This window comes from Leptinotarsa decemlineata, unplaced genomic scaffold (assembly GCF_025532065.1).
Source record: "Leptinotarsa decemlineata unplaced genomic scaffold, Ldec_3_MD MMD2_tig00026282_RagTag_RagTag, whole genome shotgun sequence".
NCBI lineage: Eukaryota > Metazoa > Arthropoda > Insecta > Coleoptera > Chrysomelidae > Leptinotarsa > Leptinotarsa decemlineata.
Window position 1 is genome coordinate 22,315,500 of NW_027412668.1, and position 21,400 is coordinate 22,336,899.

The 21,400-nt window shown below is 32.3% G+C and overlaps 1 protein-coding gene and 1 long non-coding RNA gene across 3 annotated transcripts in view; one reads left to right on the top strand and one right to left on the bottom strand.

Annotated features, from left to right (window-relative positions):
• The window catches only part of LOC111507287 (glutathione hydrolase 1 proenzyme), a 59,398-nt gene extending 38,258 nt beyond the window's left edge, over positions 1-21,140 (top strand). For both annotated transcript variants that reach the window (XM_074180056.1, XM_074180057.1), the window contains 8 exons: positions 981-1,201; positions 9,237-9,420; positions 12,183-12,380; positions 12,438-12,684; positions 18,225-18,415; positions 18,474-18,714; positions 19,878-19,991; positions 20,969-21,140. In XM_074180056.1, coding sequence (XP_074036157.1) covers positions 981-1,201; positions 9,237-9,420; positions 12,183-12,380; positions 12,438-12,684; positions 18,225-18,415; positions 18,474-18,714; positions 19,878-19,991; positions 20,969-21,112 — 1,540 coding nt within the window. In that variant the 3' untranslated portion in view covers positions 21,113-21,140. The remainder of the gene's footprint in view (positions 1-980; positions 1,202-9,236; positions 9,421-12,182; positions 12,381-12,437; positions 12,685-18,224; positions 18,416-18,473; positions 18,715-19,877; positions 19,992-20,968) is intronic.
• On the bottom strand, positions 7,156-8,206 carry LOC141484740 (uncharacterized). The gene is made up of 2 exons (XR_012466774.1): positions 7,915-8,206; positions 7,156-7,572 (listed from the first exon to the last, which is right to left on the bottom strand). It is a non-coding gene; the product is annotated as an uncharacterized lncRNA (long non-coding RNA).
• Positions 21,141-21,400: the final 260 nt, after the last annotated feature.

Consider the following 21,400-nt stretch of genomic DNA (forward strand, 5'->3'; position numbering starts at 1 on the left):
CTAGAAACAATCAACCTAGACAAACACCAACACAAAGGACATTACCTGATGTAACCCAAGTACAGGCAAATTTAAGGAGACATACGGATGAAAGGAGAGGACAAATACATATTCAATGAAAGTCATTTTTGTGGAAGAAAAAATCAGTTTATCATCGACCTTTTTTGGGTATTTGTTACCTTCCACAATCTGAAAAATATAAAAATTAGAATGGAGAACTTCATACAAGTGTAGGAGGGCAAACTTTTAAGTTTACCCCGATAAGTTACTGCGTAAAAATCATAGTATTTTTCACAAAGAAAAATCTTCTATTTATCTGTAACTTGTCGTATTTAACAATTTTGCCTATTAAGAAATAATACTTATCTTTTACGTTTCGGAGAAAACTTTGGATAGTGGCGAAATGGCAACAAACTGATTTTGGAGAGTACCTTGTATTACATCGAATGTTTCAGTTGTCAATAATTTCATAATTGACATAATTTCATATTTCAAAACTTCTTTGACATCTGTCGGAGAAGTAAAGAAATAAGTTATCAAAAAAGGAATAACTGCGAATATATTCGAATTTTTTATCCATTTCTGAAGACAGAGGCAGATTTTGGCCTCCGAGTATTGAATAATTTTTAGGAAAAACTGTTAAACTACATATTTAGGTTTTGCAAAACTCGTGCTTAAGACTCCAAACTGCAATTTAAATTTTGTTTTGAATTACATTTCAAATAAAAAATGATAATATAAAAACTGTACATCACGGCATGTTATTCAGAAAGAACTAAATTTTAATCAGCTGAACGTTTTGTTTTGTTTTAACATTTTTTAAACATTTATAGTTTTCCTCAACTGTTTTGTATAATATCCGCACGCCACTACAAGAGACAGATTAAGGCAAAAAGTCAATCATTGCTGAGAATTTAGTGCTTACTATTCTGGAATTATAGTATAAATAAAAATATTTGTGAAAACCATTTCTTTTTCAGGGACATTCTACTGAAGAATGGATCAGCGGTGGATTCAATAATAGCTGCAATGTTCTGTAACGGCATCATCAATATGCAAAGTATGGGTCTTGGTGGAGGATTTCTAATGACAATTTATATAAGGAAAGAAAAAAAAGCTTATTTCTTGAATGCAAGAGAAGTTGCACCGATGAAATCCAAAAATCGAATCTACAAGAATCAAATGTACAAATCAGCCAGCGGTAAAATTATTTATAACTTCATAATTTTATTTACTTTACTTCGTTGAAAACCCAAACAACACCACAGCCTGGCAAAAAGATTTTTTGTTTAATTTTTTTGGTGTCATTAAAAATGCAGGTCACTTGATTCGACAATATGAATACTAGAGTCCGATTTTGATTTACCTTTATCCGTCGGGGTTTAACTGGTTTCTAAATCACTATATCACATCGACTGGCACAACAGTGAACTGGAAATAACGTATTCGTTTGAACAATTTGAGAGGACATTCGCTAAATATACTGTGCCTAATTCAATGATCAACGTGGCATTAGCCGGGAAAGTAGTTTTTTTCTGGTAGGCATTCACAAAAACCTTCTGTGTATAGGTACGTTGGGAAAGATTAATGTTTCGAGAATAATTTCTTCAAGCTTATTTTGATTGCTGTCAAAGTATTGATACAGAGGATGTTTCTTTCGCGCTTGGGGCATTGTTCACGAGATGGAGCTGTTGCTAGTTAACAATCTTTCTCTTAGACGAAGGTTTCATGCATGCAGTCGAGCCGCGTTGAAATTAATCAAATCCCAAGCACACTGCTGTTTGGGTCGGATCTTTCCTGCACTGATGAGGGGCAATGCCTCGAAATCGGTCTGTAGGTTATCTACTCGACTGGCGTGGTCCTGCTGCTGGATGAACGAAAAACATCTGGAAGACTAACCTCTGTGAGGTATCTTGCATAAATGTCTGTCGGATATTGTTCAATGTCCAACGTGGTATTAGCCGGTGAAGTAGTTGTTTTCCGGTAGACATTTACCAAAACCTACTGTGTAGGTACGTTGGGAGAGATGATTGTTTTAATATTTGATTTCGAGATATTTATTTTCTTATACTTATGTACCTAATCACTTATCGAATAAGTTTCAAGAATACTCATTGCTTTCAGATGATTTTATAGCAAAATTTTTCAAAATACTGTGTATTTCCTTGTTTAGAAGTCATTTTTTGGGCATTGTAGAGGAACATCTGGAATATTTCTGATGAAAGCAGTAGTTGTCCCATATTTATCAAATTCTGTTATGGCCATTTCTTACAAGTAAAAACAGAAATAGAACAATTTATCTTAATTTTGGTATTCAAAAATTTTATCGATCCTTTATAGGCATATTCACCTTCCACAATCTGAAAAATATAAAAATTAGAGAAATGTTTTATTCATCAGTAACTTCGTATTTAAAAAGTTTGTCTATCAAAATTAAATTCAAAAAATACATATACGTATATAAATATCGGAAGCTAAAATCTACCCCCGTCTTCAGAATTTAAAAAATATGTTGATATTAGCAGTTTTTCATTCGCTAGTTCACTTTATTTTTAAAGATCCTCCTCAGATGTCATGGGCAAAATTATTAAATGCGAAAAGTTGCTGATGAATAGAAGTTTTTCCTATTCAGGTTGTGGAAGGTTAACATACTCAAAAAAGATGTCAATAGTAACTTTAATTTTTCTTTATCCTTTATGATTTATCTTAACTCTTCCTTGCTATCACAGCAACAATGGAAAACACATATTTTGATAAACATTTATATAGAACTCGATAAGATAAAACAAGTTGTTTTGTATGTAATAATTTACTGGGCATCACGCATATAGATTTATATCAAGTAACTGATAAAATATTTTGTTGCTTTGTTTTTCATATATTCAAATGCCTTTCAAGTCATCACTCGAGTAAATATAGAATGTTATTGCCAATTGATCGGATAAGAGACCCATCAAGAGTATTTTTGACTTAATTCCAAATTAATAAATTGTGTTTCAATATAAAAGTTTCAATATTTCAGAATATACATGTGAAAAAAATATGTCAATGAATGTTACAAATTGTATATTACTTATCAGTCAATTTGGTACACTGTTGTTCATGAATCTTTTCAACTTACCCACGTACTTTAATAATGAACTTAAACAGTTTACTGTGAAAATGATTTAAATCTGGCTTCTTTATTGTTGAAACGGAGTCATTTGAGAAGTCAACTGTAAGTACCCAGTACTCTGAACTCGAAAGAAATTGTCGCCTGGGGCATACCAATGAATCAGCTACAGCAAAACATGCAGTCAGAGAAGGTACCCATATCATTGCCTTTGACGAAACGAAAATGCTTGATAGAATTCGAAATAACTATAGGGAGGTGATAGAAACAAATTCAACAGAAAGGAAAAGAAGAGGAAATTAACATTTGAAAAGTCTGACTACCTGCTCTTAATTGCATACGTATCAGGTCATTTAAATCAACTAATAGAAACGAAACCACGTGCCCACCACCAGTGGAATAAAACCAGAATACCAACCCAATACTAGGTGTATTTTATTGACATCTTATTCAAGATTGGGCTGCTCGCCAAAAGAAATTCACTCTCTTTGCTTGATCAAAATACATCGAGCGGGGATATCCAATATCTTTTGGGGAAAATGACTCAACCCGGGTGGCAATAAAACATAACTATTGTGTTCTAGTTGTTATGAAGACAACTAGAACACTTCGTCCGTCGCCTTTAATAATTTCTATCGCAGTCATAGACGAAACTTCAAGCATAAAAACCTGCAAACCTCTGGCATCAAGCTCAGAAAATAGTTACGACGCTATCTGTATGTATAAATGTGGACTTTTCAAAAAATTTAGTAAATGTTCAAACTTCGCGGGCTACGTACGTTCGATTAAAGATTTTTTTTATTTTTTTATGTTGGTCCACTCGTCTTGAACATGTTTTTTTTATTACCCCTCCTTGGCATCAAAACTGGAGTTTATTTTGCCACAGAAATTTCGAAATAAAACGAGTTACTACACTTTATATTGATATTTTAGTTTCAATTATGAATGTGAGAATCATGATATATATTGTTTCACCTAAAAGGACCATTATATTAGTTGGCAACGAAATATTCGAGGAAAGCAAATTATCTAAGATCCGGCCGATACAGTTCGATGAACGAATTAAAGAATTAACTGTCTTGAACAAATTTATTTTTAACAATATTTCACTATCACAACTAATTTATATTCAACACTTAGCAACTAACGCTTAATTTATCTTCACTGTTCGAATTCTTTGTTTACCGCTCGATTCGCTTTCTGAATTCATACTCCCTCTCTGGACGGGAAGCCGACCTTTTATATCGGTAACGATCGCTCTAGATTCCTCTAGTGGTTTCGGTACTCATCTATACTTTTCGTGGCGGTTCGCGGTGAATCATGTGTTTGCTGGCTGAGATATCGGTCAGGGCCGGCTTCAGATTCGTTACAATATGTTCACAGTTTCAGCTGTTGAGCATGTTTTGTTTGTTTGTGAGAGGTATCAAAGTTAGAAGTAATTTGTGTGTTCGGCGATTTTTTGCTTTAAAAAAATGGATCAAAGAATTTGTATAAAATTTCGTGTAAAAATGGAATTAACTACTCAAAACACTTGAAAATATTGACAGTGACATACGTTGATTGCACTCTCAGTCAGAAAAATGTTTGCAGGTGGTACAAGCTTTTCACAAAAGGTCGAGAAGATGTGAATGACGACGCTCGTCTTGCTGAATTTTGACTATGCGTGAGCATAGCTCAGAAATAGTTGAATGACGTCAAAAGGGTCATAACCGGTGACGAATCATGTATATGGTTATAACATCGAAACCAAAGTCCAATCGTCCTAATGGGAGAGCCCAGAAGACCCAAATCAAAAAAAGTACGCCAAGTTCGATCAAATGCCAACGTTTTGCTTACTGTTTTCTTCGATTACCGTGGCGTAGCGTATCAGAGTTCTTACACGTGGTCGTACGGTTAATAAGAAGTATTATTTTGAAGTTATGGAAACGTCCGGTATGGTGGAAAAACAATTCATGATTTTTGCTTCATAAAAACGCTGGCACAGCGGGACTGAGTGGGACTACTTTGAAGGGAATAAAATACAAATTGATGATTAAACAAATATTTTTTGGAAAAAAACGAAAATTCACCTTATTTTTTGAAAAGACAGCGTACTTTTGTATACAGGGTGGGGCACCGAAATCGAAACAGATCGAATATCTTCAATACACATGTGTTCTGAAAAAAATGCAAAAACACGTCGATTTGTAATCCAGGGAGGACATCTTCCTATCATAACCTTAACTGTCATACCTCTTCCCCCACCCTTCGGTGACTATCACCCAAACAATTTGAATAAAAAAAGTAGTAAGTGTGACACATCGTTAAAAAGATAATTTCATAAGGAATTCAGCCATGTCAATTTTAGCTACCTAACTTTCAATTTTGGCGCCTTTTTTCGGGAAAAAAAACTGTTCCGTATTCCAAATTATGATACTTCATTCGCAAGCTAATTTGACATAAATTCGGTGACAATGCATGATGGAGTTTTTCTAGGGAAAAAACAAGATAGCGGCTTCACAATGGCGGACAAGATTTACAATTATGGTCCGATTTAATTTAAAATTGATAAGTGATGGTTTTCAGGGTCGGAAATTATGAATTGTTTTTCAATGCGAAAAATCAAGATGGTGGCTCCAAAATTTGTAATTATGGTTCGATTTAACCCGATACCGACAACGAATTTTTCAAAACACATGTGTTGTGAACATAATGCAAAAACACGCCAATTTTAAATCTAAAGGGGACAAATCTTAGCGTTACCTCAAATGTCATACTTCTCTCCCCACCCCTTGTTCACTAATACAATTTGATTGTGGAAAGTACTAAGGGTTACACAGCATTGAAAAGGTAATTCCATAAGGAATTCAGACATGTAAGTGTTCGCTACTTAACTTTTCATTTTGGCGCTCTATTGCAGGAAAAACAATTGTTTCGTTTTTCAATTCACATTTTATTTGAAAGATAATGTGAAAAATTCACCAAAAAAGAACAAAAATTGAAAAAATGACATAACTTGAAAATTGGAAAATTGATAAATTTAACTGAGATAATTCCAAACTACATTGATTCATAGTAGATGCTCGAAATGTTCTCCACTGACTGCCATACATGAGTATAAGTTCGTCTCAAAACGTTGTCTGGCATTTTGGAGCATGTCTGGGGTTATTTGATGACATTCGGTAATAATACGTTGACGTAACTCTGCTAACAAACATGGCTGAGTGGCGTATATTCTACTTTTTGAATGGCCCCACAAAAGTTAATCTAGAGGGATAAATCTGAAGATCGGGGGACCATTCAATGCATCCTCTTCTTCCAATCCAGTGTTTGTGAAATCTTTCATCCAGGTACTGACGAACCGCTACAGCAAAATGTGGAGGAGATCCGTCCTGTTGGAACATTAGGTGATCCTCAAGGTATCGATTATCGTTTTCTATTATGTCCATTAACGTTGGATCAACGGTATCTTAGAGTAATTCCAAATACATATCCCCAGTCAAATTACCTGGTAGAAAAAATGGACCAATAATACGATCGCCAAATATTCCAGCCCAAACATTCAATTTTTGTGGGGATTGCGTATGTATTTGGTGAAATACTCTTAGATTGCAATCTAACATGTACTGACAATTATATCGATTGACAATCCAGTTGATATAAAAACTGCATTCATCCGAAAAACAAATATTGAAAACGAAATTTGGATCTTGTATAGCACATTCACTCATGATTTCACAAAATTGTATTCGACGATCAAAGTCGTCATCGTTAAGTTCCTGAACCAGTTTAATTTTGTATCGATGGAATTTGTGAACTTTCAAAATTCGCCCGACGGTACGTCGACCTACTCCAAATAATTCGGCAAGCTTTCGGGTAACAAGAGTTGAATCCGCAGCAACCTGTCCTAAAACTACTAACTCCACTGCTTCGTTTCTTACTGGGTTTTCAATTTGACGTGTTTTATTTGCCAAAACGTATTTACTATATACGTTTCTGTTTGGGTGTTGCTCATTGAAAATTCTACTGGCTTTATTGGCACATTCATTATTTTTGAAATAATATTCAATTAATTTTTTATTTTATTCTAAAACAACGATAAAAATAAAATAAAAACAACAATAAAAATTAATTGGCGCTCCGGGGCGACTTCATTGATTCCAGTGGCGCATTTGCTTTTTCAGCTGCAGGAAAACCCGGAAAAACCTGCAGCACCACATCATCTGAAGATCTTGATCTAACAATGTCCTCTCTCTTATAAAACAAAATGTAGGGTGTCTCCAGAGGCTCCAATAAATTCAATGCATCGCCAGAACACTTCGTGACACGACTATCGTCAAACTTAAACCAGTCCGTTTCTTCTTTGACCAAGGCGTAATAATGACCAAATTCAACCCTTTCCTGAATAGAATAAACCATTTTTTATTTCACTCGTTAATGTACCTGACGTACTACTGTCTGGAAACTGACACAAATAAGCACTGAAACAAAAGGTTTTTTATTATACCAATACATAGGCAGTAGGTCAATTGTTATTCCAAAGGTACAAATGTCATCGAATAACTTCAGAAATGCTCAAAAACGTCAGACGGCGTTTCAAGAATAACTTATACTCATTTATGGCAGTTCATGGCGAACACTTTGAGCATCTATTGCGAAGTTAAGTAGTTTGCGATGATTGAATTATGTAATTTTTTCAATTGTTGTTTTTTTTCCATGAATTGTTCACATTACCTTTCAAATAAAATGTGAATTGAAAAACGAAACAGATCTTTTTTCTGCAATAGAGCGCCAAAATGAAAAGTTAAGTATCGAACACTCACATGTCTGAATTCCTTATGGAATTACCTTTTCAATGATGTGTCACACTTAGTACTTTCCATAATCAAATTGTATTAGTGAACAAAGGGTGGGGAGATAAGTATAACAGTTGAGATAACGATAAGATTTGTCTCCCTTGGATTTAAAATTGACGTGTTTTTGCATTATGTTCATAATACATGTGTTTTGAAGAATTCGTTTTCGGTGTCGGGTTAAATCGAACCATAATCACAAATTTTGGAGCCACCATCTTAATTTTTTGCATTGAAAAACAATTCATAATTTCCGACCCTGAAAACCACCACTTATCAGTTTTGAATCAAATCCGACCATAATTGCAAATCTTGTCCGCCATAGTGAAGCCGCCATCTTGTTTTTCCCCTAGAAAAACAAGAAGCTAAATTTGACATGGCTAAATTCCTTAAGAAATTACCTTTTTAACGATGTGTCATACTTACTACTTTCCCTATTCAAATTGTTTGGGTGATAGTCACCGAGGGGTGGGGGAAGAGGTATGACAGTTAAGGTTATGATAGGAAGATGTCCCTCTTGAATTACAAATCGTCGTGTTTTTGCATTTTTTTCAGAACACATGTGTATTGAAGATATTCGATCTGTTTCGTTTTCGGTGCCCCACCCTGTATGTAACTTTCCCGTGGAATATTAAGTTTCAATTACCTTGAAGTTGGGACATATTTGTTCACTAAATTTTCCCCCATATACATTAAAAGACCCAAATTTCATCTTTTGTGATAAACGTGGTTTCAATAGATTAATTCTTCATCGAGGTTTGATGAGAAATTGATGATTAAATAAATATTTTTTTGGGAAAAAATTAAAATTCACCTTATTTTTTGAACAGACAGCGTATATGTAACTTTCCCATGGAACATTAAGTTTCAATTACCTTGAAGTTGGGCCATATTTTTTCAATTCATTTTCCCTCATATACGTTAAAAGCCTCAAATTTCATCTTTTGTGATAAACGTGGTTACAATAGATTCATTCTTCACCGAGGTTTGATGAGAAATTGATGATTAAATAAATATTTTTTTGGGGAAATAAAATTTACCTTATTTTTTGAACAGATAGTGTAAGTTTCCTGTGGAATATTAAGTTCCAATTACCTTGAAGTTGGACCATATTTTTTCAATCCATTTCTCCCTCATACACGTTAAAAGCCTCAAATTTCATCTTTTGTGATAAACGTGGTTTCAATAGTGGTTCTTCACCGAGGTTTCCAATTCTACCTTTTAATAAACATATCTTGTCAAGGCGAATCTCACTCTTAAGTTTTTTTGTTTTCAGTCACTTCTGTCGACAGGTCCTCTCGCCGTCGGAGTTCCGGGAGAGTTGAAAGGCTACTGGGAAGCTCACCAAAAATTTGGAAAATTACCATGGAACGAACTGATTGAGCCTTCGATAAAACTTTGTGAAAGCGGATACATTATGAGCAAACACCAGCATTTGTCTTTAATGAAACACGACATAACTGATTATAATTTTCGGTATGTTCAAAAGTATGTTTACGAGGGTTGTTCCAGAAATACCTGATCTGAAGTACTTACATATGGCATATACAGTGTTTCATTAAGTTTGTAACGGGACGACTAATATTAAATTCCGTCAAGAATAAAGTACCTTTACTTCCAAAAATACAAAGAAATGTTATTAACAAAAATTGTTAATAATTAAAAGTTATATTCAAATTCGAAGTCATGACCTAGCTCCTATTCCACTTTATTTTAATTTTTTGGAAGCATTTGAGTTACCCCTGTATGATGTATACTTTCAGTATTTCGAATCATTTCATATCCAAAGTAGCAACAATCAAATCAATTTGAAATGCATTTAGAAGAATTGACTTGGATTCATATTATATTATATTAAGTAACCGTCAACTTTACCTTTCTTGCAATGATTTTCAACAGCATTCGAAAATTTCACAAATATGTTTCGATATATACATACTTATAATGATGTCCATACTTATAATGTCATGAAAAATTTTGAATTAAAGTGGGTATGAAATTTTTATTTTAAATTCTCATGAAGATGCTTCAAATGGATTTTTTTTAAATAAGTTGGTATACCGAAACTGTCACAAAATCTAGTAAACATACCAGTAATAAAAAAAAGGAAGAAAGTTAGTATATGGCATCGCAAACTGAATAAAAATTAGAGATGAGAAAACCGAGCTTAATTGAGAATGCTTTACTAAAGTATCCGTGGATACTTTAGTAAAACATGTTCTTGTAGGATGAAACTGCAGTAACGTTAGTTACAAATACAAGTGGTATAAAAACATAGGAGGTAATAATTTTCATTTTTGAAGAGGTGAAACTTACAGTGGATTACTATTTTGGGATGTCGGTTTTCCTTGTAAATGGAGTTTCAAACCTTTTTAAAATCGCCAAGAAAAATAAATCCAAAAGGGGAGAGAAATAAAATTATTGTTTAAATTGACAGGGGTATATTTTTGGGAGGGATCAATTTTTGGGAAAGGTTTTTGCTTTCTACTTCTCCATCTTGATACAAAAAATGTGTGAATCCTCAAAGAAAAGAAGAAAGCAATCATATTTGATAATCTGCCTCATTGTATAAAAAGTTCCATATTTTTTCATATAAAAATAAAATTGAAGAATGGATAGTAGGAACTTCACGAAAAAATCTTCATGATATTACAAATTTCAATAAATCATTATATACATTTCATCAAATACATTTCTGAATAATTTTATTTAATTCATAATTACAGATCGGCTATACAAGGAATGTTCTGTTATGGATCTCCGGCAGCTATATAACTTTTGTACAAATGTAAAATATCACTTCAGTAAAAATAAAGCACTAGTCCGAAATCATAAGTATAACACTCGACATCATAAAATACTCACCCAGTTATCGTGAAAAAATTAATATCACAAAGAGCATACTCTTTCACTACTGTAAAACTTTATAATACATATAATACCGGAAGCGATAAGAAATATATTTCATTAGTCATTGTTCAAAAAAGAACGAAAAAAATTCACTATAGAAAATAACAGAAATTTCGTAATAAATATTCTAGATTAATGTTTATAAAACTGGTTCAGCACAAATATTTACTCATCTTGGTTTTTATCTATTCATCTTCAATACTTGATCGTGTTATTTCTCCTGCAATATCATCACCTATACTGTTAATCTTAACTATTTAATTTCAACTTTTTTTATTACATTATTATTATATTATTTCAACCATTTTATTAAATTTCAATCATCATTTATATTTTTCATGATGCAATATTATTGTCTCATATTGTTTTATTTTTTGTATTATTTTTAATACATTATACTAATTAATTGTTTGCAAAACAAGTGCAGTAGCACTTATCGCCTAGACACTTTATTCAACTTGTTCCCTTGAAAAAAATGAACTCTTACTCTTGTGAATAAAGTTATTATTATAATAATTATTATCATATATTATTATTCAAGCACATATTGTGAATCTATGTATTCAATTGTTATTTTCTTTTTCTTTACTATCAATATTTACTTTTTGATTCACCCGTAGTAAATATTTCTATATGAATATTTGTGAGATTGTATTTATAAGGATGTATCCTTTTTTTATGACTTACCTTGGCACAAGTTTCACTTTTCAAGGTTATTATCAGTTTATTTAGTAGTTTGCAAATTATTTCATCGATGGCTTGAGTAGATTTAACTCATTCGTGGCATAAAGTCATAATTTTATGAAGAAATTGAGTGCCTAATCACATTGATTCTGAAGAGGCAATCGAAACATCGGATTTCCAACATTGAGATTGACAGTGTTCCATTCAAGTGAAATGTTATCTCTTTAATATACTTTCATATACTCGATATTGTGTAGCAATCCTGTGAATGATATCTGATTCACTAACATAACGAATGTTTGGAGTAAAAACTGAATAAGAAAAAGTTTTCATGTAAAAGTAGTTGTTTCTAGAGGGGTTTTTCTTCTAGTTTATGCCTGAAAGGCTCTGCATAATCTGCACATCTTTGTAATGAGTTGATTTTGAAATTAATAGCTTTCTTCCTTTTTTGGAAGATTCTCGCATTTTTTTGAAGAAAAAGTGTGTCCTGAAATGTTTGTTATCTTTGACAGGTCAGATAATTTTGTGAATACCCTCGTATTTCATTTCCTTATATGTAAGTTTTAAATAATTAAATGATCCTAGTAGCAAGTGCAAATTGAATATGAGGCTTAATTTCTTAAAGTAGTCATTTTATGTTTAAGGGAATGGTTTCGTTACAAAAATGGAAGCATTAAAAAACCCGGGTCGACAGTTATCCCTAAGAGATTGTGTAACACTTTGCGAATTCTAGCCCGCAATGGAGCTAACGATATGTACAACGGTGCTTTGTCAAAAATGTTTCGGGAAGATATCGAGGAAGCTGGCGGTATTATCACTGATGAAGATTTAAGAGAATATCAGTAAGTGTGGATGTATATTCAACATGAGAATCGCATATATTCCATATTTTTCTTCAGGGTTGAATGGCAAGAACCTGTTTCCTTCAATTATGGAAACAAGATTTTATTTTCGTCTCCACCTCCAGGATCAGGATTACTTGTAGGTTTTATATTAAATATATTAGAAGGTTATAGTTTCACTAGAAATAATCTGATGAGCACGCAGGACACCGTCATTACCTACCATAGGATAATCGAAGCATTTAAATATGCCTTCGCCAAGAGAGGCGAATTAGGAGATCCAAATTTTGTAAACGTGACGAAGGTAAATTGACTACAGTTAAACTTAATTTTTTCAACCTGTATTCTGAATACATAAAAAATGTCAGAAACAAATGTTATTAATCATTTCAGATGTAACCTGTTCAATTCATCCACTTCAATCCTTTATTTTTACCGTTGATATCGTTGGAACAACGGTATCAAGTAAACTGAACTGATTTGCCATTTATTCACCATGAATGAACATTTTAGCCGATGTATGAAATCTCATGTCCTCATTACCTCAATTTATTTAGTATTTTTTATTACATCGACATATCTTTTTAAAATTATTGAAATAATTTTAAAATAACTTATGGATTTGACCCAAATCATAATCCATGAGTTCTAGAACTGCCACAATTGGCAGTTCTAGAACTCATTTCCAGGCAAAGTTTCCAGGGAACAACTGTACCAAAAATCAGTCATTTCTAGGTAAAAAGTAAGATTTGGTGGGCTAAAACATGTGAAAGTACAAATAATAACAGAATAGGATGATTCAAAATAACAAAATTGTAAACAAAATATCACATTTTCACAATGCTGAAAATGTTGTCCATTACATTCTAAACACTTTAAAATGTTTTTTTGTACGCGACTTGTGGTTGCTTTTTCAATTTCCTGGGGATCCAGATCTTCAATACTCCGCACTATTCGCTGTCGCAATTCTTCTTTGGTGGGCACTGGAGTACTGTATACCCTTTCTTTTAAAACACCCCATAAAAAAAGTCAAGTGGCGTGAGATCGGGTGATCTCGGTGGCCAATCCCACGGCCCTAAACGCCTAAACCAACGATCGTCGAAGAGTTCGTCAAGTTTCCTGGAAACTTCCTGGGTGGAATGAGCTGGCGCTCTGTCCTGCTGAAACCACGAATTCCTATATTCCTCTAAAGGCAAATTATCAAAAAAATTTGTTACAGTCGTCCTTAATATTTGGAAATATCTCTCTGCATTCAGTGTGTCTTCATAAATAAAAAAGCTAATTTTATTGTTCTTCAGAATACAGAAAACATTCAGGTCATTTTTTTCTTGAAAACCCATTTCTTTTGTAGCATGAGGATTATGACCAGCCCAAAAATGTTTATTCCTTCTATTGAAAATACCATCCCTCGTAAATTTTCATTCGTCGCTCCAAATTATTTTTGACAAAAATTCCCGATCTTCCTGTGTATGAATCAAAAGTGATTCACAAAAATGCATTCTATGTTCGAAGTCTTCTGCTTTTAGAGCTTGAACTTTGGTAAATTTGTACGGATGCATTCCGTGATTTTTCAAAATTCGTTGTACTTGAAGCATGTAATATACCTAAATATTTTTCTGCACTGCGAATGGAAGCTTCTGGATATGCATAAAAATATGCCAAAACGTTAACAGTATTGTCCTCATTTGAAGTAACAGGTTATGGTAATGTTGAAGGCGCTTTTAACATGGAGCCATAGTTAAGGAAATTATTTTGTAATCTTACAAACTTCCTCTCGTTCATTAATGTTAATTCAGGATACATTTAGTTGAATTTTCTACAAGTTCTGGCAATGATTTGATCACACTGTCCGTGTATAATAAATAATTTCATAAGAACTTCGTTTGAATAATCAATATTTGCATTCATTTTTGGCGATTTTTTGAAACACCGTCAATAACCATTTATCAATTACTTATAAAAGTCACCAAACTGTCATAAGCTTGATATTTCCACGGCTACCTAGAAATCAAATTCTTTAAAAATTATTTTTTGTACAACTGTTATTGAAAATCTCTTTGATAGAAACACTTCAATCAGAACACCTACCAAAAAATCGTTTAGAAAAGTTCACACATGCAGTTCGTACTATTAGTAATATTAAATCCCTGTGAAGTTACTGACGATGACGAAGTAGTATTCAGTCCAACTGTAGAAAGTCCTTCATGACTAACCAATAATCCTCCTTAAAATAACGTAAGTTGGCGTATGTAGTTGTAACATATGCCTTGTAATCCAAAGATCGTGTGTTCAAATCCCATGGAGCCTATAATTTTTTTTATTATCAGCAGTAACGTTATACAAAAAAATTTGTATGATACATTTGTTAAAAGTGATTTTATTTTGCTCGTGAGTTTGCTCCACTTGCTGACGCTCGTTTTGCAATAATCCCCACTCACAAAATAAAATGCCACTTTCAACACTTGTAGGAAAAACGTGAATAACTATTTTTCCACAAAAACGGCTTTATTAAGAAAACTTGACGATTTAGGTATAGGGACATGTATACCATCTTGAAGCATTTTTCACCATCTTTCAATTTATCGAGTAATATACAGGGGGTTTCATTTGAAAAAATGATCTTTCGACTACTTTTATACACAATGGAAATAATAGTAATTTTAGCATGCCCTGTATGATATGGAGTCGATTTCTTGGTGTCATTTGAATATTTTGAGTTTGTCCAAACTATCATCAGAATATCAACTTTTCATAAATTGAAAGTACTGATGTACTTAATTTCAATTGAGGCTATGTTCTGGACCATATTTAGCACAATTTATTTTTTATCTCGAAAACAGATAGAGATAGGTATAGGAGATTATTAACAAAAAAGTATTAAAATACTAGAGCGATTCCAAAAATGTATTAATATACGAGGTGTTCCATTTAAAAAAATATAATTGCAAGGACTTTTTGATAGAAGTGGCAACTCCGCAATGCTGAAAATATTTTAGATCGATAGGACAGGTAAGGAAATATGAGAGGTGAAGTTTTCAGAAAAATCATGCTTTGCGTTTTCCAGAAACGTCTAACCTACCATCGACCGTGAGTCACGCTGTATATGCAAACCCAATCATTGTTTAATACTATTAATGCCAATTTTCTCTTTGTAGATCCAAAAAAAAAACTGAATTCATTATTTTTCATCAAAAAAAACAAACATAATATTACGTTAGATCTCAGTATAGAGAGTGACCACTCTGAGCAGATAAAACAAACTTCTCAAATAAAATATCTTGGCATTATATATTCAAGAAACAGTTTATTGTGAGATTTTCACTGAACAGTTTCACAAAAACACAACACGTGTTTCGCCACACAATGGCTTCTTCAGGCGTGCCTTTATTGAAGAAACTATTGTACAGCGAAATACGTGTTGCGTTTTTGTAAAACTGTTTAGTGAAAATCTGACAATGAAGTAATAATAATAATAATAATAATAATAATAAAAACGTTTATTTCAATGACATGTAGATGAATATTGATACAATTAGGTGAAAAAAGTGAGAAGTAATACGTCACGAAAGCATCGCTTGTGTGTGTTCTTGAATACATTGCTGAAATGGTATATATCTACATACTGAATCACTCATTAAAAATATCTGCAATCATTGGAGTATTGCGAAGACGTCCTAAATTTAAACAAGTGGTATTTTTTTATTCATACATTCTTAGTCGAATTAAATGTTTATTAAATATGTAACAATAAAAAGTTTGTATCGTCTTCCACATATACACGTATCCGTCTATACTCAGGTAAAAACTAAGTTTTTTGGAGAACATTTCTCAGCGGACAGGCTCAAAATTGCATATTCGTTGATCAATTAAATAAAATCTAATTTTACGTTAACAAGGAATTCAGAGGTACGTACTCATGAAACTAGGCAACAAAATCTGTTTCATCTCGATGCTGTGATACTGTGATACTTTAGTTGACCAGAAAAGATTCAAACTTTTCGCTTTAAAAAAATTGCCTGACCAAATAATAAATATAGTTTAAAAAACTAAAGAGCACGCTTTTAAAGAACATCGAACTAAAAAGTTGAAAATTTTTTTTAATACTAGTATTATTGTGAAAAAGGTAACGGGCGCTTGATATACAGTGTCATCCCCAAAGTATGCACCATATGGAAAACTTATTTATTAAGGGTTTTTCGACAAAAATTTATTCCTGATAAAAGTTTGTGCATTCCCTAAAACTAAACATGCACCAACAAAATACGGTAAAACACACGTAATATAGGAGGAGCCTTCAAATATTTGATTTTGAGGCACTAGTAAAGTACCCATATTTTGGAAAATCTCGGAAAATGTTATTTGGAAAAGTTGTTCAGTATTAAAAAATACATCTAGATTTGAAGTCATGGCCATCTAATTGAAGTCTTATTTTTTTACCTATCTTTTTTTAATGGGGACTACGAAAAAAAAAATTGCTAAAACGATAAATACGATGGTTTATTTTAAAAGCCTGTAATAATACGAATTACACAACTATGGTGTTAACCACGATCAATTATTTTTAAGAGTAAAAGAATTTTCCAAAGTATTTGGTGCAAAGTAATTTTTGTTTTTTGTCAACACCGAAAATTACACAAAATTATACTGTATTGTAACAAGAACTTGATATTCAATATCAAATCACAAAACATCAAAATAAAGTAGGTATGTCGGAACAAACTCATTGATTTTCTGGAGATTTTCGTGTCCAAAATAATTCTCCAAAATAATCTCCAGAAAATCAATGAGTTTGTTCCAAAACACCAATTTTATTTTGATGTTTCATGATTTGATATTATTGAATATTAAGTTCTTGTTACAATACTGTATAATTTTGAGTAATTTTCGGTGTTGAAAAAAATAAAAATAACTTTGCACCAAAAACTTTGAAAATGATTTTACTCTTCAAAAAATTGACCGTGGTTAACACCATACTTGTGTAATTCTTATATTAAAGGCTTTTACAATAAACCATCGTATACAGGATGCTGTCTTTTTATCGTTTTAGCAAATGTTTTTTCGTAGTCCCCATTAAAAAAAATGGGTAAAAAAATAAAACTTCACTTAGATGGCCATGACTTCAAATCTAGATGAATTTTTTAATGCTGAACAAGTTTTCTAAATAACATTTCACGAGATTTTCCAAAATAAGGGTCTCAAAATCAAATATTTGAAGGCTCCTCGTATATATATTATTACAATAATATATATTATTATATATATTACTGTATTTCGTTAGTGCATGTTTAGTTTCAGTGGATGCACAAACTTTTATCAAGAATAACTTTTTGTCGAAAAACCCTCAACAAATAAGTTTCCGATATGGTGCATACTTTGGGGATGACACTGTACAAAAAATATGGCACAAAGCGCCCACGCTTTTTTCACAATAATACTAGTATTTTTCGTTCTTTATTGTCTTGAGTTTATTTTAAAAATTATTATTTTTAACTTTCTAGTTCGATGTTTTTCAAAAGCGTGTTTTTTAGTTTCGTAAACTAGATTTATTTTTCATTTTTTATAAGTTTTTTAAGTTTCATGAATGTTGCCGTTACTAAGGAGACCATCATGAGAAATGAGAATTGAAACTTTCTATGTTTTTATGACACTTGTATGTGTAACCAACGTTACTGCAGTTTCGTCCTACAAGGACATTTTCAAAGGAATTCAATAAACTCCTTATTCGTGAGCGCCAGGCTACAAAACATACATTAAATTTTTAAAATAACATTTCATAATATGAATAGTAGAACAACACTCAGACAGATAAATTAGAAAAAATATTGATATATTCAACATTTTCAGATATTGGATCTTTTGAATTCAAAAGAATATGCTAGAATCATAAGATCGAGAATAAAAGATGACGTGACAAATTCGGATCCTTTATATTACGGAGCAGAATCATATTCCAAAATAAATCACGGTACAGCTCATCTCGCAGTATTAGCACCAAATGGAGATGCCGTTTCGGTTACCAGTACAATTAATATTTAGTGGGTATATTAGTTCAGCCAAAGATCATTTTTGAACTGACACATTCACTATTTGCAGTTTTGGGGCTGGTATCACTTCCAAGCAAACTGGAATAGTACTCAACAGTGTTATGAATGATTTTTCTTTCCCAAACTCTACAAACTATTATGGTTTAGTTGGATCGCCTAAAAACAAAATGGAACCAGGAAAAAGGCCGCTTTCTTCCATGGCACCATCTATTTTGATAGACGAGAAAGGCAATGTGAAAATGGTTGTTGGGGCAGCAGGAGGACCTAAAATAGTAACCGCCGTCGCACAGGTATTTCACAAGACCACTCAACACTTATTCTTAATGATGGCTTAATATATTTCAACAAAAATGTCATCTACAAATGAGAAATATAAGAACATTTTTCACTCAATGACATATGCAGAAATTTCACAAAGGGGTATTAACATTTACTAACTGGTGAAATCAAAGCCCATAAACAATACCTTCGTGTGATATGCCGAACAACACGAATTAATTGCTGGACTCAACTGTCCCCAAAAGACAAGCCTAAGTAGGTAAAAGCAATGAGATGAGATCCTCCCTCGCGAAGGCTCTATCTATGAGAACAAAAGACTCAATACACGAATATTAAAAATAAAGGAGGATACCAAAGGAGGCATGTTGCAAAAGCAAGCTTAGTCATCGAGACAAACTAGTGACCATGAAATAAAAATGTAATTATATTTAAAGAATTAAATGCATGTTTTTTCGAAAAAAGATTCAATAAATAGCACTAGTTTACTTTTCAATAACTTCTTCAGGCTTGCCTAATACAAAAGTAGTTTGGCTACTAGAAACACCTAAAATACTGTATTATTGAATGGGCGACAAATGTGGTCATTACTCGTGAGAATGAAGTTTGTCGTAAATTATACCTTTTTTCATGACTTGTGACAAAATGACTCCGATGACTGGATATTACAGCTGCGTAACGAGTATTTATGTTAATTTCTTAGATAGTTTACTGTACTAATACCTGGCCTGGCTTAGGTAAAAAAGGCAGGTAGAAAAGGGTCAACGAACATTACTGGCAATTTACCAAATCCAGGTTCAGGCAAACCAAAAAAAATTGTTTTCTTCATCTCTTGAAGACGCCAATTCGGTCGGTGAAATGCGCGTCGAGAAGAGTACTGCAGTTCTGTTAATTGAGAAAAATGCTTGTTTTGGAAAAACCACAATTGACGGCTTTTCAATAATCATAGAAAAAGATAATTACTCTTCTTCGCCTATAATTCCATAATTCACTTGATCCTCAAAATTTCACAACATTCAGTCCAATCGTTACATAAACATCTATAAGCCGTCATAACAGAAATGCTCTCCCAATGATATTATCGTAGGTAGAATTTATCATTGAGGACATCATTCAAAGACTCGAATTTGAAGAGTTCTGACACATTACTTTGTGAATAACAAGTTATAATTTCTAGGTTATAATGAGAAACCTATGGTTTGGAGATAACCTTAAAGAATCTGTAGATGCCCCCAGAATACATAATCAGTTATTTCCTATGCAAATTGAATATGATTATGGAACCATACAGGTAATTTTTTTTTCAAATTACAAAATGGAAATGTTTGGTCACTACTCAAAGAATAAACTTTTAAACTATTCATAAATGTTTCATTACATTCAAAATATAAATTTACATGTACCTTCGTACAATAAATTGTTAACCAATCAGTAATTGAAAAAATGAGAAAAAGAAATAAATTATTCGTGAAATATGTAAAGAAATCAAGGAAAAAATCGATATGTAACTAATAATAGAAAATTTACATATTCTATGTTTTTTAATATCCAGGTAATATTACATAAATTCCCTTAATAAAAATTTATTTAAAAAAATCAAGTATTGGAACATAATAATCTCTTTCCATTCAGTAAGCACTTCTAATTTCAAAAGTGAACTATAGAATGTAGTGCTAATTACCATGTCTGGAACTGAATTCAAATTTTATTCACAGCTTATTACTTTCTGGATACAAGAATTGCAATCCAACTGATTTTTTTTTGTTTGTCATAACCTTCAACAGAATCTGATAACATTTCATAAAAGAAACCAAAATTACAATTGAGTTGTCATTCAGGTCATAATTTCACCCTGAGTATTTTACAATTTGAGCAAAAAATGTACTTGAAAAATTAACCTCCCAAATGTTTATAGTTTTATGAGCCGTAAAAAAAAGGATTCCTTTTATTGCAATAAAATTGCATTTGTTTATCAACTATTTGTGCAGTATTAAAAATTATATTTTGAATAGTCATTTCCACTGTTTTTTTGCATTCTGGAAAACAATGTTTTCACTTGTAAATTCATACTTATTTTGTATAGTAATAAAATATTCAAACTATTTGAATTTGCGCAACTTGCGTCAAATTGTAAATTACTCTGAATGGATTCACGAATCGAGTCACACTTCAATCATAATTTTCTGAGAAGGTGAACTCATTTTGTATAATGGCACTTGTGAACTATACCAAAACTTAAGAATATTCTCACATTTCATTTTTTTCCAGCAAGTTATAGATGGTCTGAGATCTCTAGGACACAAACTGTTCAGAAAACAAGGAGCCATAATTTGTGCACTTTTAAAAAAGGGAGCTTATATTATTGGAAATGCAGACTACCGAAAACAAGGAGAAGTGTTTGGAATTACATAAAATTGTAAAATAAAAAATTTCAACATGTCGCAGTCAATTTTATCCTCCATCATATTTTTTTCAGCAATTTTTTTATGTCCAGTCTCAATGTGAACCATACCTTGACACCTAATAATCAAATAACGGAAAAACAGATTTCAACAGATGATGGATTTATTTGTTGTTGATCTAAATTGTTGTCCTATAAGAAATAAATCCAAAAAGAATGGTTTGAGATGATAACATATTACCAGAATCAATCATACAAAACGATCACTAACCTCTGGTAGAAGTCTATTATTATATCTC